This window comes from Lupinus angustifolius, chromosome LG03, assembly GCF_001865875.1.
Source record: "Lupinus angustifolius cultivar Tanjil chromosome LG03, LupAngTanjil_v1.0, whole genome shotgun sequence".
Taxonomy (NCBI): Eukaryota; Viridiplantae; Streptophyta; class Magnoliopsida; order Fabales; family Fabaceae; genus Lupinus; species Lupinus angustifolius.
Window position 1 is genome coordinate 23733556 of NC_032011.1, and position 17197 is coordinate 23750752.

Genomic DNA, 17197 nt, shown 5'->3' on the forward strand with positions numbered 1-17197 from the left:
ATGAACTACAATGATCTTAAATAAATAAGACAGTTTTACTCTATTTTCATTGTGCTATTTTTATTTTCTAACTTTTATTCTTAAATAAAAACAATTTTTAGTTGTTCTTAACTAAGGAAAAGTAAGGAGAGATAAATGTTGTGTAAAAAATGTAAATGTTGTGAGACCCAAATAAGAAAAAGAATAATATTTGTCATTGTGAGAAAAAAATATATGTGATTCTTATTTTATGGGGAGTTGTAATAAATTACAAAATAATGTGTGAGACCCAAATAAAAATAAAAATAAAAATTTTATTTGGTGGTGCAGATGCTCTTTCCTTATTTAAAAGAAATCACCTCCAATTTATTTTCTTGTCAATCATTTATGAGAAACAATTTATCCCACAAAACAGTCCTTTCTAAAATTAGCAAAATGGTTTGGAGGAAAACAATTTGAAGTTTTTTAGTTTGGAATATCAACATCTTCATGTAGTAAACAAACAATATAGTATAAGTGAAAGGAGATTTAATTTTTTATTAATATGAAAAACTGAGTTCACATCTACTGTCATATAAAAGTATGTTACTTCATATACTACTTTTTTTAATTGGTTGAAAAAAATATATTTAACTTAAAAATTTAATATTTGAACAATCAAAATAAATGACATATGAGATGACACACTTTTTGGGATAGAAGATGTTATGTTTCAGAAACTATGGTAGATGTATGATTATGTGCTCTCTTAAAAAATTTAATCTCACATGTATCATGTTAAACTATACTAGATGGAAGTAATTTGTTATGATTATGAGAAACTAATGTTAGAACTTAAAAATTGAGAAAACAAATTAACTTAAGGACGAAAATAACAGTTTTGATAAAAAATATTATCGTTGCTTACTTAACCTAATAAAATAAAAAATTAAATAACATTGAGTAACATATATAATGATATAACATTATTACTTAATTAACCTGATGTAGTAACTAACACATAGATTAAAATGTGACATTCTATTGAATATGAGAAAAGAAAATATAGGAAGCAATATGTTACTTCAAAAATATAGAAATTTTTAAAACCAGTTACTTCATGTATATAGGTTGGACATTGTGGTTAGAGATTATGTTTGTATTGTCTTATGTGGCTTTGTACCATGTTTTCTCTTACAACAAGTATGAACGCTTCAGCCTTCAAAAAAGTTTCTAATTACTGCATAGTACGTGGGACATTGATGTCTCTGAAAATGACTATGTCTTTTTTATATATAACAAATATTTTTTTATTGACAATTTGTTAACATATTAGTTGTTAGTATTTTGTTGTGGGTGAGAATTCACACTCAACCTTCTTCATCCTGACTATCAAATCATCTTATAACTCTAATTTTTGTTGTTGATGATGAGACTCAAACTCACAACCTCCTACGCTCCATTCCTTAAGTTCACCGTCTTCACCATCAGACCACCTTATGACAAATAGTTGTAGTGAGGGTAGAGTACACTATTGAAGTTGGTGCTTTCACCCTTCTTTTCTATGGCATGGTAGACTTGAACTTTAAGGTGAACATGCATGTTCAGATCCTCCATAAGGGTTTTACCTTGATACGTTAATTGGACAATATACACCACTATTGACAATTTGTAATCATAGATTGAATGGAGGGATGAGGTGCACTTAATAAAGTTCATGCCTAATATTTGAATATTGAAAATTTAGTTACGTGTGTGACTCATCCTAACATTTCTGTACACACCCTTAGTGTAGCAAATTACTATATTGCATGCCTAGTATTTAATGAAGTGTGTCAATAGATATACTTTGGTATATATTTTGATTTGTAGTATTTAGTGAATTATGTCATTTTTTAAGGTACTCTCCATATGTCATTTTGATGTTGCAAAAAGTGTTACCTCATATACATGTTCAACATTCTGTCACTTCCTCATATTTTAATAATATCATGGTAGTTTACTAATTTAATACGTGAGATATTTCATAATATATAGTAAGAGACAAATATACTTTTTTTTACAAAATACAATAATAATATACTTGATACATGTAGAAATTGCAAACCAACCATCTAATTAAATAATCTTATGAATTTTATATTACACTTTCTTGTTTATTTAGAGGTAATAGAATCATTGAAGACTTAGAATTATCTCATAGACTCATTGATTGGGTAGAGCTTGATCCATCCCTTTAACATCATAACCCTTACCTTATAGAATATGAGCTATCAAAAAACTTAAAACACATTTAGAGAAGAAATGTGAACACATCATAATGCACATAAAGTTTATAAATGATAGGAAGATACACTAACCCAATGATAAAGTTACTAATAATTAAAAGTTCAAGTACAAAATTTTCATTTTAAAGTTTATGAAATCATATAAAAATTCTCAAATAAGTTAATTTTCTACAGAACTTCAAACTAAATCTTGCATTATTTGAAAGGTATTTTTAATTAAAAGTAAAATGAAATTATTAATGGCTAATAATAAAAGAGGAAAATTAGGAAACTAGGTGTGGGTCAAGATGACATGCATGCTCAAATGCTAAATTAAACGTAAACAAAAGATAACATACCACCTTCAAGCATTTGTTTAGTTTACTTTCATTCCATTTTTCATTTCTCCTCTCATACATTGTCTTCCTTTTATTTCTCGTTTTGTCGAGCGCCACCATTGTGGTGCTGGTGACCCCTGTCTGGACAAATTTTATTTCATCCAATAATGTCTTTCCAACAGGTGTCACCGATAAATGCCACAATGGTGGCGGTTGACAAAGACAAGAATAGTGCTTATGCATTCCGTTGGGCAATTAATCATCTCGATAACCCTGTCATTATTGTTGTCCATGTCAAACACAAAAACCTTCATCATAGTAGGTACCCTCTTATCTTACTTTATATCAATTTACAACATGTAACTTAATAACTATGTTCTTTACATAAAAAAAACATTATTGTACCTTGTACATTATATTTTTGTCATTTTTGATTCTATAATTTCTTATGCATAAATGCAGATGGAGGCACAAATGTTCATCCACCTGATGAAGAAGACATGGCCAATGTTTTCAGTTCCTTGCGTGGAATGTGTAATCGTAAAGCTGTAAGTGATTCACATTTTCTTTATAATGTTATATTATATAGTTCACATTTCATTTATGTATATGTTTATATAATTCAATTATACTTGAAATTCAGGTGGAGGTAAAAGAAGCTGTAATTGATGATATTGATATTGTTAGAGGACTTCAAGAATATGCACACAGGAATTTAATACATAGTATTGTTGTTGGTGCATCAAGGAACCCTTTGTCAAGGTCTTTTTCTATATACCCATGTGTTGTGTTCCCTAATAAGTATGAATATTTATCTGGAATTCTATAAGTATGTGCATATGTTATTATTTTGTATAAGTTATAATGAATTGGACTAATGTTTCATCATATGTTGTGGCAGTTTCAAAAAGTTGAAAGGATATGATGTACCAACAGCTATGCTCAAAACAGCCCCGGATTATAGTTCTGTATATGTGATTTCTAAATGGAAGATTGTTCAAGCTCGATCAGCGATTCGACAAATGGCAAACGCGCCTGTCCCACCGAAAAACTCATTTGTGCAGGCAATCCCATATAATGAATCAGAAAATGGAATAAGGTGACAAGAATGGAAGTTATAAGCTAGCAAATTTTGTAATAGAAATGCATTTCTCTTGTTAAGTTAAGTGAAATTAAACTAGTTCGATCTGTTTTTTTGTTTCGGTTTTGATTTGGTTGAAAACAGGACACCACCACATCATCCAAATGGAATGTCTTATGATAGGAACAATAATAATGTATCTAGAAGACCAAGGAGTGCAGGAAGTAATCAATCAATGGACCATATTATTGAAATAACATCGCGTTCAAGGCACGTGTCGATGGATGAAAAAGATATTTCAGGGCTTATGTCAATGAATTTAAGTAAACAGGATATGGATTTATCAGATTCCAGTGGTTATTCACCAATATCACAATCCACAGTAAGTGTAAACAACCAAACCTTTCTGATTTGGTGTAGTGCATCTTGAATAGTCATTGTTGTGTAGAATGAGAGCTATTGTATAACCAAATGAAGACAGTGAAATCAAATAATTACGAGCCTAACTATCGAGTCTTTACTTCATTACAGCGCGAAATGGAAGCTGAGATGAAGAGATTGAGGCTTGAGCTGAAGCAAACTATGGATATGTACAGCTCAGCTTGCAAACAAGCAATCTCAGCCAAAAATCAGGTGATGTTCATTATGCAATAGGAGAAATGATGAGGGCAAATATACCCTTTTAACTTATAATCGAAACGACGACTTTTGTTTAGACTGGTTTGGATATCCTTATATGATGGAAAGTTTTCCAAGTAGAAATTGATTTAATTGCTAAAAATAACTACAATGGCTATTGAATTTTGAAGGGGAAAAATCTAACAGGACCATTGCCAAAATTGAAGATTAAAGAGCCTATTTTGCCAATAGGTAGCAGGATGTTTATGTCAAGAAGCATAATGTTAAGTATTGACAAATGATATTTTTCGCATATCTTGTTTATAACAAAACAACCATGACCATACACTAACTGATATAGAAGATATAAATAAGCTTCACCATTAAGCATGAAGTATCATAGTAAGATGAAAATACATTGCTTGAAGGTTGTTATGTTTTTTAACTTTCAAGGGTGTAAGATGAAAATACATGAAATGACTCAAGAATTTGTGATTGTTTGGCATGCAGGCCGAACAGATTCGACAATGGAAACTGAAAGAGGAACGTATGGTCGAAGAATCAAGGTTGTCTCAAAAGGCAGCTCTTGCAATGGCAGCACAGGAGAAGTTAAAAGCCTTAGCTGCATGGGAAGAAGCTGAGGAAGCAAGGAGGAAGGCTGAACAGGAAGCACAAAAAAGAAGGGAAGCAGAGAAAAAGGCTAAGAAAGAGTCAGAAGAGAAGGATCGGGTATTAAACGCGCTAGCTCGAAGTGATAATCGATATAGAAGATACACCATAGAGGAGATCGAAGCAGCTACAGATCAATTCTCGGCATCAAAGAAAATAGGTGAAGGAGGATATGGACCTGTGTATAAAGGCAAACTTGATCACACTCCAGTTGCAATCAAAATCCTCAGCCCTGATGCTTCTCAGGGAAGGAAGCAGTTTCAACAAGAGGTAATGATATATATGCAGTGTTTTTCTACATGTTATAGATATGCATTTTAGTTGTTTTGAAATAGTTAAAAATGCTACTGAATCTAACATACTTTCCTTGAAGCTAACAAGTACTTTTCATATGCTAACAAATATTATGTAGTTCTGTATAGGACGTGGTTTTATCAGCAATGTTTCAAATATCTTTTGGCAGAAGAATAGTGTGTACTTCTTTACTTTACAATTTTCTGATTGGTTCATTCGTGTTTCATCATAAGGACCAAAATGTGTCATAGCAAATAGCAAAACTATCAATGATCATGCATGAAACTTAAATGTTGTTCCTAGGTAGTGTTTCAATAGGAACATGACATATATAATAGCTCATCAATAAAGTTAGACTTAAATATATTTTTAATCCATGAAAATATAAGTAAATTTGATTTTAATCCCCAAACTATTTTTCTCAGTTTGTAGTTCCTACTTTAGTTGATTATCTGGTTTTAGTCCTCGTCCGCGATGTATCAACACCACAATTAGTCATGTCACAAATTACTATGACATATGTCACATGTTGGTGTTAGCCATATCATCACCAAAGACTGAAATTAAAATCTTGAAATATATAAAGATCAAAACCCAAATAAATAAATTATAAGTACTAAAACCAAAATTCTATATATTTTTAGGGACTAAAAAGATATTTAAGCCAAAATAAGTATTCTTAACAATCTTTACACATTTTACTTTTATTAAAAAAACACACAAGCACCCAAAAAACAACATCTATGTTTTTTCAATTTATAATCAATAACAGAATTAGCCTAGTGCACTCAACTCAGATGTTATAGATTTATACAAGATTGTTATTACTTGCTTATTATGATGGTGGTGAAGCCTCTGAATCTTTCATGAATACATGCATAGGTTGAGGTACTATGCCGCATAAGACATCCTAATATGGTACTCCTCCTTGGTGCATGTCCTGAGTATGGATGCTTGGTTTATGAACACATGGACAATGGTAGCTTAGATGACAGATTATTCAGAAGAAATAACAGTCCACCTCTTTCTTGGAGGTTAAGGTTCCAAATTTCTGCTGAGATTTCAACAGCACTCCTTTTCCTTCATCAAACAAAGCCAGAGCCTCTTGTGCATAGAGACCTTAAACCCGGAAACATTTTATTGGATCGGAATTATGTCAGTAAAATTGCTGATGTTGGTCTTGCAAGATTAGTCCCTCCTTCTGTAGCTGATTCTGTTACACAATATTACATGACTTCGGCTGCCGGAACATTTTGCTACATTGATCCTGAGTATCAAAGTTCAGGAATGTTAACACCAAAATCAGATATTTATTCATTTGGGATAATGCTACTGCAAATAATCACAGCTAAGCCTGCTATGGGACTTGCTCATCAAGTTAAAAGGGCAATCGAAAAGGACAAGTTTTCGGAGATACTCGACCCTGCTGTCACTGATTGGCCTGTTGAAAAGGCTCTTGAGTTTGCTAAATTAGCATTGGAATGTGCAGAGCTCAGCAAGAAGGACAGGCCAGATCTTGCAACAGTTGTATTGCCAACGCTTAGTCGGTTAAGAGATTTTGGAAATGCTTCACACAGGAATCGAGTTTTATGCGGCGTTGATCAAATGCATAGCTATGTTGACTACCATCTTTCTTCTACATCTCCAAATCTAAATTCAAAGACTCTAAGTACAAGCTAGGTATGCATGCATTACTAACTCAAAATATACTTGATGCAATTCAAATTATACTAAAGCCAATCTTGATCCATCAATGCATAGTTTTTAGAATATCTTTTACTTGTAATGTGTAAATGTCTGTGTTTTTTCTCCTCTAACAATTTGTAATTGATATGAATTTGATTATATAGGAGGCAATATCTGAGGATGGTGATGAGGAATTCAAACCTGCCCCAAGAAAGGAATATATTGCAGCAGTTAAATATTGAAGATAACAGACTAGGAGAAACAAGTGTTTCATAACAAATCCAAGAAGCAAAAATGACTAAGATTATGAATTGCATGAGTTGGCATGTGAAGCAGATCAATTATGTAAATTATTTAATGTCTTTTCATAGTGCCATATATTCCATTAAACTAAACTATAGAATAATTTGCTGGAACTTCAAAAGAACCATTCTAAAATGAAAAAATGAAAAAGAAGGTTCATAATTCCAGCTAGCAAAGCAAAGTATAATAAGGTCAGCATAAAGTGTAATACTATGAGAGAAGAATTGATGCAAAGATGGATTATGTTTGGAGGTAGGTATAAGAAAAAGAGAGAGATTGTTAAAGAAACAATGCTTTGGATTCTCATTACAATGAAAATGAAAAGGTGTAAAATTGTCTCAAGTCCAATGAGATTATGACCTGTTAGTTTTGCTGTTTTCCTATGCTTATTACTTATGAGTCCCATAATACATTTGTTGTTGTTGTGATATCAAATTAAAATAAATCCATTGTAACAAAAAGTTCAAATAAAGATCTAGCGGGGCCTTACACCACTAGATCAACGCTTTCTTGGTGATGTTGGCTCCGGTTGGTACAGTAAATTAAAGCATTAAAATTTGCAATTACTTCATTCCACTGTGATTATTTTTTCCAATTTGTGTCATGCAATATTAAGCTTCATTTAACTGATAAAAATTATGCACAGCCAAAAGTTTCTAAACAAATTATTTGTCATTTTTATCAACCTTAATTTAGTTGTGTTGTATCAAAATTATGTTCATTACATAAGAAAGTAGAAACTACTATTTTTTAATGAAGTGATTATCATTTAATCAGTTAAAAAGATTTTTAAAGTTATAAGACTAAATCTTTTTTTCAGAAAGCACCACTCCACTCAATAAAGCATATAAGTGTTAGGACTTACACACATAAGGAAAGGGCATGACTTAAGTACTACATTGAATTTGTTATTCTACTCAATGCGGGACTCCTAACATCATTCAAAAAAGTAGCTTCCAAAAGAACCACATACACACCATAGGAAGGAATCACCTCACCTAGTTGTTACCTTCATTATTTCTATAAAACCTATAAAGTCCTTGATCCAAAGTTGCACTAGTTTCTGACTCACAACATTCACTAGGCTATGAGCATAACTCTTTCAACTTTAGTTCCAATGGGTCATTGCAATTGCAAGAGCATGGGATTCATCAAAAATTGTCTATTTCCTTTGGTCTTGAAAATTTGGTTCATGGGATTGGTTTTGTTTGGCAAAGTGACATTGGAGGACAAATTGGAAACACCTTCAAGTGGTGATATTTTCTGCATCAGTGATTGTGCTACATGTCCTGTAATATGTTCACCTCCTCCAATATCACCTTCAGTACCACAATCTCCATTTTATTTCACCTTCTCATCACCGCCACCACCACCGAAGTCACAATCACCACCAACCCCTTCATCACATTCTGCTTCACCACCACCACCACCACCACCTTCCAAGTCCTACCAGTACAACACTCCTTCTCCTTCTTCAAGCTCATCATCACAGCCACACCCTACAGTGATCTCAATGCCACATGATTATTACTATTTTTATGCCTCAAGTGCTCCTTCTCTTTCCAATCATGCACCATTTTTCGTCTTGTTATTGTTCTTCGTAGGATATTCTTTTGTAGGTAACATGTAGAAAAGCTGAAAGATTTTGTTTGAGAAAATGCAGGGCCTCCATTATATGTTCTATTTTTTATTTGTTCCTGTATTGTGTGTGCTGCAGAACTATGTTCTTTGCTTCTATAATGAGATTTAGTTAGCAAGTCGTGCCCCGATTTTCGGCTACGCGACCATGATCATGCAATTTAAAAAGGCTAATCAGATTATGGTAAGTTACTTTACAATATATATAATTAGATGAGATAAATGGACACAGAATGGAAAGAAATAGTAACACTGCTGAATTGCCAAAGTATGCCATATAATTCCATACTTTCAAGAAATCAACAAAACCAGAGAGAACTTGTAGCACCCTCCCCCCAAATTGTCACTATCTGACTCTTTGATGGCAAAAGATAGTAAGGACATGAAAAGACAAAAGATAACAAGCTTCGAAGCCATGTTAGCCGGAAACATCATTAACAAAACCTTCGTTGCGACCTTCAAAGCCAGGCCGAATAAGCTTTTTCTCTCGCTTCGCAATTTTACGAATCTTCTTATCATGACTCCTATCAGCTATATATTTTTTTACCTTTTCTGCTGCTTCTCCGCCTTCAATTGGTCCCGTGTTTGGATTCAGTCCTTCCATTTCTCAGCATTTTTTTGTTGCCTCTTCTTTTCCTTATGTATACTCTTTTGTATCAGGTTGGGGTCATCATGGACTTTAATCCCTGAAGCTCTATTCATTGCTGCTTTCCATGATTCCTTTTTAGCAAAAGCTTTCGCCCTTCTCGGGATCTTTCTTCTTTTCTTCCTCCAACTTCTTTGCCCTCTCAAGTTCCTTATACTTGGAAACTTTACTCTTCTTAACTTGCAGTTCATCATTTGAAAATTTGACATGGCCAAACACAAGCTCTTTCGAAGCCTGAGCAGCATCCTTCTTCACTTTCTCTTCCGAATCATCGGGTTTGCAGATTTACTTTCTTCAATTCCACTATCCCTCTAGCATTTCTTGTCCTGATACCCTCTCCTTGCATCCCTCTCATCCCTTTTCTTAGTTTTCTCCTCCGGATTTGCACAGTTACGACCTGCGCGAAACTCATCAAGTTTGCGATGAAGCCTTTGTCGAAGTTCTTCATATGTCACCGAGCGATCATCACTGATATCCACCTTCTCATTCCCCTAGCTTTGCTTAAGCCGGCAAGTGTAGTTGTAAGGGCTTTCTGGGATCCATCTGGTCCCTACCAGACTTCTTAATGTGCTATCCTATCACCTGTCAAATACCGGTATGCTAGGAGTATATTCATTAGGATATTTATAGCTCTCTGCATAACATTTCTTTTCTGTTGTAACTCATTCATGTAATTGAAAGATACATTACCAATTCTTCTTCTTTTCTTTTACTTAAAATATAGGTAAAAATATTGTTCCTTCCTTAAAGGGAACTAGTTGAGAACCAATTCACGTTTCTCTACGGAAATGAGAGAATTGTGTTCAATCTTTGAAACCATGGATTCTCCTTATCATCAGTTGAAAGATAAAACTTGGCAGGGATGAGCTCAACCAACTTGCCAAAGAAGAAGGCATGTTCATGGATTACACACCCCATGTCTTCACCACCATTCCCTTCTGCAACAGACTTTTCCTTCTTCCTCATCTTCATCACTTTATAACTACAAGATGAATTCAAAGTGACTAATCAAAACCAAAATCAATTTTTTTTAAGTACAAAGCTTATTCATCAAGATTTTAAATCTGAAGCCCTAAGGTAATAGTTTCTAACAAAAAAATGGGTAACATTAAATGTACAAAAAAAATAGATTTTTTGTGTGAATAAAATTACCTTCTTAATTAAAAAATATAATATAAATACTTCACATTATAAAAATCCAATCTTTTGACAATAAATATTTACAAAACATGTGCATAAAGTAACTTAATGCATTAACTCTACTTTAAAACATAAGACAAGTTATATCAATATGGTGTTCCTTAAAATGCCAAGGGTTTCTACCACTGTATTGGTGTTCCTTGTTTCTACTATTGCTTCAGGTTCTTTCTTCTGCGGAGAAGAGAATAATTGCCCAAACCAGATTTTGAACAGCACCTCATTTATCCCGAACAGTAAATTTTTTTGATACTATCAAAGATATCATTCAGTCTATTAGTAAGTAACCTTCCGATTGTGTGGCTATCCCTCATACGAATAAAGATCTAACAAGTCATTGCAAAACTAGATCAATATCTTGTTGGTCTCGAGTCCTATATTGTCTTTGTTTATTATTCTCTTTTCCCTCCAATCAGGGCCTTAAGTTGGGCCGCTATGACCCATATTTGAGGCCCAATACAATCTTTTCTGGGGTTTATAAATAAAAAAAGATGAAATATTCATTGTGATAAAGTGATAACTCATATTCCCCAATTTGTTGGACTGATTTGAATTTTCAGTTTTAAAAAACGAAGAAGTTAAAATCAAAGGCGTTTCCACACTTTCATTGTTCATTAATTCGAATTGATTCCCACTCTCTTCAAAGGTTTGAACTTGCTCCTTCACTCTTATTTCAAATTTCAAAATCATTGCTTCCGAAGTTTAGATTTTCCCCCAAAATTTATAATTTCTTATATACATTGCTATATTATTTTTTTCTCAGATCGATTTTTATTTAAAGAGTTGTATACTTTATGAACACTGCGAAAAATCATAGATTTTACAGTTATGAACTCGTTTGAACCCTCTCAGAACTAAACTGGAACTAATATATAGCTTCGTTTTATTTATTTATTTTGTTGTCGGGTACTAAAAGCATTAGAGAAAAACCGATGAATATGAGTTTTTATTTCTTTCTGTTTTACGCCAAAATTTTCAAATTGATACTCTTCCTAAGTGTTTTGGTTATTGCTAATTGTTTTCTAGTGTGTTTGTCAGATTATTCATTTTCTATGTAGTTAAAAAATAGTGTAATTGTGTTGTGAACTATATTGTATTGAGTGTTGAAAAATTAGGGTTTTTTGTATTGTCATGTGAAGTAGGATGCATCATGAATGGTAATATATTTTTCTTTACAGGTTGCAGTCATGGCTGGGTTGACACCGGAAGGATCACAATTTGATGCTCGTCGATATGATGCTCGTCAATATGATGCTAACATGAATGAGTTGTAAGTTTTCCTTTTATTTAGTTCTTCGACAAAAATTAAAGCGAAAGTATCGAATTATATCATTTTAATTTCGATTTGATTCACAAAAGTAAAATTGGCCAATGAATCAAATGAATAAATAGAAAGAAACATTAATGATACATGATTGTAAATCTTTGTGAAATTAATGAAGTTATGTTGATGGTTAGTCATTCAATTTTCTACTTCACTCTGTCAGTCATTCTTTAATATACTTGATACCTATTTAAGTAAAATCCTTTGTTCATTTTATTATGCATTGAAATTTCTTGTAAAGAGCATGAGGAGTTGTCAACCAAGAAATAGAATATAATTACATGACATATATAAGAGAATCTGTATAATTACAGATATTTATATATATTCAGTGTTGAGGTGATCATTAAAATGTTTCAGTAGGTATAACAAAACATGTGAAGGTAAAAATGGATCAAAATCCGTGGCAGATAAAATGTCTTGTGTGGAATACTTTTCTGGGATCATTATTGACAAGCCGCATTGGCATTGACAATAATGATTCCTCACTAAGCATGCCAAGTCTCCCCCAAGTCAGTAACAGTAGGTGGAATTAAGAGCAGAAAAAAGGAATGAAAAGTACTGTAATAATTCATTGAAAATTAAAACCAACAGCCATTGGAGACTATAATTCCTATTTTCTTTGTTGGACCCCACATCACTATTGTCCCTCAAACTTTAATCCTCTTTTCTAATAAAAGAAAAAGCTGAAGTCTTCAAGTTGAAGATAAACCAACCCTTCAATCTTGTCACTGCCTAACTTTCCATGGGGGACTTTCACAGATCAACCTCTTATGCAAATGGACAAAACATGCAGATAGAGAGCTACAACAGAGCGCCCAGGCCTGATGATTTCAATAGCTATAGTACTTCTAATGTACAAACTCAAATGGGTAAGGACTTGAAGAAAAGGAAAAGCATTTCAGGGTTTTTGACCAAGTCTTGGTGCATGGCTGATCCTGAGATTACAAGGAAGAAGAGGGTTGCCGGCTATAAAATGTATTATGTGGAGGGAAAAGTCAAAGATTCCTTCAGAAAGAGCTTCCGGTGGCTTAAGAATAAATGCACTAAAGTGGTTGGTGGCTGTTAGAGTGATTTCATAGTAGGTACTGTTATTTTGTTCTCTATCTGTATTTAAAGCTCTGTTTACACATTTGAGTTGTGTTCGCGAGAAGATGATTTGTAGATTAACCATTCATGGATTTTATGGTTGGTTTGCTTGAGTTTGTCAAAACTTTTGTGTATATGTTTGATCTTCTTTGAGGGATCAAATTATATTTATTTGTTTATTCATTATTTTAATTTTTTGATGGGATGGATTAAATCATATGTGCTGTGAATCTAATGAAATTTACATGTATTTAGACTTCTGTATTCTGTAATCTTCAAATTCTGTATACCTTACTTTTTTAATTGTTAATCAACAAATAGCTTCATTGATAAAGTGATCTTAGGCTTTTTCTTTCCTTGCCACACTTTCCCTTTGTCTTCAAGGAAATTTTGGTTGCACAGTTTCCACTAAAGGTTTTAAGATCATTTAATTCGTGAATGTTGACTATCATTGTTGCTACTGCATGAATCATGAATGTTACAATTGGCTCCTAAGTTTTTTTAGTTGACTAGGGTATTCTTCAGTTGGTCTGTTTTATGGTCTGTGGAGTGTCTATCACGGATGAAACATTGAAAAATTAAGAAACACTTTCAAAACAAAAAAAAAAGTGATTTTATAAATAAAAAAAATTGTTTTATTGAAATAGTAGATTTTAAAGAATGATTTTCTTCAAATTAAATATTCATTTAATTCATTAAAATGAATTTGAGTATGGAGTGAATGGATTGGAATACATCCATTAAGCTTAGATATAGATGAATTAGATAATTTAAAATATTATTTACATGAATTGGTGAATGATTTTTTATCTGTACATTAAGATTCAAATTCATATATTTATCACCTTTATTTAATATTTTAAACCCATACAGAGAATTAGATTCTTTTTTTCTTATTATGAAATATGACCATTTTCTACATCTAACTTATTATTTTAATTGGTTTGGATGAGGGTGTATCCACGTATCTCTCATGATAATTACTATGTTCAATTTTGACTATAATTCTTTATTTATACTATTGAATAAGTTTTACAAAAAGAGAGCTCTCCATATATCATGAAATTTTGAAGGTACCATGTTGTAGACAAATGTTAAAAATCAAAAAACATATAATTAATATAATCACAATTGTGATCATATGCAATTGTTGAAAGTATCATAACCTCTATTTAAAATATTGGTTTAGCAATAGTTAACACAAGAAGGAGAAAGGAATCCCCAAATTGAACAAGGAACCCCAACACCATGCTGAATTGAGGAATGGTTGAAGAGATGAGTGACGAATATAGTCCTTAAAAGCTTAGTGAACACGGTTCTTTTCAAACTTTTCTATTGAATAATAAGTATGGCCCTAAAAGAATTATGTTCTTTACTTAATGAAATATCACTTGGAAGTTGGAATACTGATTCTAGCCAATCTTGGCTTCTAAAAAATAAAGAAATTTAAACTCGATTATTGTGAGTAGGGTTCACAATGAACTGAACCAACTTGATATTCGTTTGAAACTCAATTCGTTATTTAGCCCAATAAACTTGGTTTATGAACCAAATGAGCTAAACTTAAGCTGGAAATTAAACTTGAGTTGTATATAGTTCGACTCGTTAGGTTCATAAACTAACTCAATATATTTATGTATATACATAAAATGATTTTTGTGTTTATTGTGACTCATGAATTATTTTTTATATTTATTATATAAGATTATATTTATATATATAAAACCTTTTATAATTTTTTTTTAAAATGAATTAATTATTTGAGTTATCCAAATGAATCAATTTGAACTGAACCAAACACTTCACGAACTTTAACCAAGTAGAAATCAAGCTAAAAAAATAATTCGAGTCGAGTTTCGAGTTGAGCCAATTCTTATCGAGCTGAACCGAGTTGAGCTCTAGTTCAACTCGTTTCTAGCTCTACTTGTAAACGACATTTACTGTGAGGAGTAGTTACGTACCCAAAAGATATTAGTTCCTTACTGTATGGTGATGGATACTCTTAGTAATAATAAAAAATATAAATTATTCCACCTTGAGAGCTATTGAGTACTCATTGTTGCCCAGGGGCTACACTATGAGTATTGATTGTAAACAAAACATAAAGTATCCTATGATCTGATTAACCAATAAACAGGTTGGAAAATATTCATTAGCATGGTACAAAAAAAACTCCACATCCAACCTCCAATTAAGAACATAAGATACCAAAACTTAGTATCACCTTAACTCACTTTTGATTTTTTTTAATCATCTTTTCATAATGAATGATGTTTATTTATAACAATGCAAATTCATCACTACAGCACTAATATGTTGGCTTTTTAACCAAAAATAGAATAGTGGAAAACATCCCTACATGGCTTTGACCCTGTCTCTATTTTTTTATACTATGTCCTAAATTCAAGCAATGAATTTCTCCTTACTTAGTCAATACCATAGGAAAACAAAAAAAACCTGGTATTTGATGTCTTAATGTCCTTTTTCCTATAGGACTCTGCAAAAAAAAAACCTGAGTCCTCAAGAGTTATTATCCAATATCTTCCTCCACAAGCAACAAGTAATTATAATTGTATATAGAAAGTTTCAAGTTTCAACCAAAGGAATAGAAGTAATTGAATGAATGCTTGACATGGGAAGAAGATTCCCTCATGATAATATCTCATTGACACACCCAATTTTTTATTTGTCTTTCATAGCAGTAGGATTAGCTGCAACCATTGCTATTGTAACAGCTTTATGTGGTGTTAGATTTTGGAAAAAATCACCATCACCTACACAATCATCATCTGATCCAATTGAATTAGAAAAGGACTTAGATTCATCTTCACCACCATCAAACATGGTAGCCTCAGATCATGTCGAAAATCACGAAAATATGAGAGAAACAATAGAAAACAATGATACACAGACAAAGGAGCTACCTTTACCACCTTCAATGCAGCAACCCCATGATTTGTTTCGGTCTAGTAGCATGATGAAAAGAGCAACTTCTGAAAGAAGAACATCTTTTAGTTTAAGCATAAAAATGCCTCGGAGTTTTTCCGTGGCGAAAATGAAGGATCTAATGGAGGATAAAGGCAACACCATTAAAGGGAAGTTGAAAACAGAGGATTCTGTTTGGATGAAAACAATTATATTAGGTGAAAAATGTGTTCCTGATGAAGAGGATCCTGTTATATATGAGGGTAGAGGGAAGAAAATATCAGCATATCATCCTAAAAACTCTAGTTCAATTTCTGTTTCTAGGCAGTGTTCTTTTATTGATCCTGATGCAATTTCTGTACCCAAATCTCAATCACAAGAAGAAAAGAATCCTCAATAATAGTGAATCTTTTCATTAAATCAATGTTTTTTTCTTCATCATGTTATTATGTCCTGTCATGTAGAGATAGTTAGTGTATGAATATATGCCATTATTTCGGAAATGAATCATCTTCAATACTGAAGAGTTAAATTATCGATTTTCCTATTGAACTTAAGGTTTATCATAATTGCATCTTTTTTTTTCCTTTTTTTTATGTACTTGATTCTCATGTAGGAAGAGGTTGTGATCATAAAACATTGAACATGGTTGCAATGGAATAGAATAAAATGGCCCAGAGGGTTCTTCATATCAATAGAATAAAATAAAATGGAACTTCTGCATAAAATAAAATGACATTGTCATATTAATTAAAGTTATGAAGAAACCTGGAACAAATATCAAACAAGCTTTAAGCTTTAGAACAACATAGAGATAATAATGGTCACATAATATGAACTATTATTATAAAAATAGCTCCTCTAAATTGTGAATGTAAAAATATATCTGTTATTAATTTGTTAAGGTATATTAAAATATAGTTTTATTACATTATTCAAGAGTAAATACAAATATATAATTGTTTTATCATTTTAAAAATAAGTTTACTATATGAAGTTTTTTTTCTTTATAGATTTTGGGCTCATTTGGTTGAGTAAGACTCCTCTCAAGTAATGGAGAGGTAAGTGCTTTTTTTTGTATTTTAAGGGTAAAAGTATAATATTATTTTAAATAAAAGGAATATAAATGTCAATGTGTGTTGCATTTTCTTTACTTTTACATAA

The 17197-nt window shown here is 32.2% G+C and overlaps 3 protein-coding genes, 1 long non-coding RNA gene and 1 pseudogene across 7 annotated transcripts; 3 read left to right on the forward strand and 2 right to left on the reverse strand.

The window, feature by feature from the left end:
• On the forward strand, positions 2566–7553 carry LOC109343816 (U-box domain-containing protein 34-like). 3 transcript variants are annotated; one of them, XR_002107261.1, is made up of 10 exons: positions 2566–2881; positions 3026–3111; positions 3207–3325; positions 3465–3662; positions 3789–4026; positions 4176–4277; positions 4773–5201; positions 6108–6905; positions 7076–7156; positions 7267–7553. XR_002107261.1 is itself a non-coding variant. In XM_019582297.1 (9 exons), exons 1-8 carry the CDS (start codon positions 2759–2761, stop codon positions 6903–6905), a joined length of 2097 nt encoding a protein of 698 aa, XP_019437842.1. In that variant the 5' UTR covers positions 2566–2758; the 3' UTR covers positions 7076–7553. The 3 variants fall into 3 exon arrangements, 2 of the variants coding, with proteins under 2 accessions (XP_019437842.1, XP_019437841.1); XM_019582297.1 differs by having other exon boundaries at positions 2566–2885; positions 7076–7553; XM_019582296.1 differs by having other exon boundaries at positions 7076–7553.
• LOC109342623 (leucine-rich repeat extensin-like protein 5) lies at positions 8233–8921 on the forward strand. Its single transcript, XM_019580565.1, has one exon. The coding sequence runs from the start codon at positions 8302–8304 to the stop codon at positions 8842–8844; it is 543 nt and encodes a 180-aa protein (XP_019436110.1). The 5' UTR covers positions 8233–8301; the 3' UTR covers positions 8845–8921.
• On the reverse strand, positions 9098–10566 carry LOC109342448 (annotated as a pseudogene).
• LOC109343820 lies at positions 11153–13332 on the forward strand. Of its 2 annotated transcripts, none has more exons than XM_019582301.1 (3): positions 11153–11341; positions 11874–11965; positions 12782–13332. In XM_019582301.1, exons 2-3 carry the CDS (start codon positions 11883–11885, stop codon positions 13086–13088), a joined length of 390 nt encoding a protein of 129 aa, XP_019437846.1. In that variant the 5' UTR covers positions 11153–11341; positions 11874–11882; the 3' UTR covers positions 13089–13332. The 2 variants fall into 2 exon arrangements, with proteins under 2 accessions (XP_019437846.1, XP_019437847.1); XM_019582302.1 differs by having other exon boundaries at positions 11154–11340; positions 11879–11965.
• LOC109343822 lies at positions 12334–16832 on the reverse strand. The gene is made up of 3 exons (XR_002107262.1): positions 16820–16832; positions 13399–13402; positions 12334–12705 (listed from the first exon to the last, which is right to left on the reverse strand). It is a non-coding gene; the product is annotated as an uncharacterized LOC109343822 (long non-coding RNA).

Bases quoted from the DNA above. Each gene is read 5' to 3' on its own strand.
- LOC109343816 (XM_019582296.1), top strand. From the start codon at position 2,731: ATGTCTTTCCAACAGGTGTCACCGATAAATGCCACAATGGTGGCGGTT. The intron at 3,112-3,206 runs GTAAGTGATTCA...CTTGAAATTCAG, and splicing joins GAATGTGTAATCGTAAAGCT to GTGGAGGTAAAAGAAGCTGT. The intron at 3,663-3,788 runs GTGACAAGAATG...GGTTGAAAACAG, and splicing joins GAATCAGAAAATGGAATAAG to GACACCACCACATCATCCAA.
- LOC109342623 (XM_019580565.1), top strand. From the start codon at position 8,302: ATGAGCATAACTCTTTCAACTTTAGTTCCAATGGGTCATTGCAATTGC.
- LOC109343820 (XM_019582301.1), top strand. From the start codon at position 11,883: ATGGCTGGGTTGACACCGGAAGGATCACAATTTGATGCTCGTCGATAT. The intron at 11,966-12,781 runs GTAAGTTTTCCT...GGACTTTCACAG, and splicing joins GATGCTAACATGAATGAGTT to ATCAACCTCTTATGCAAATG.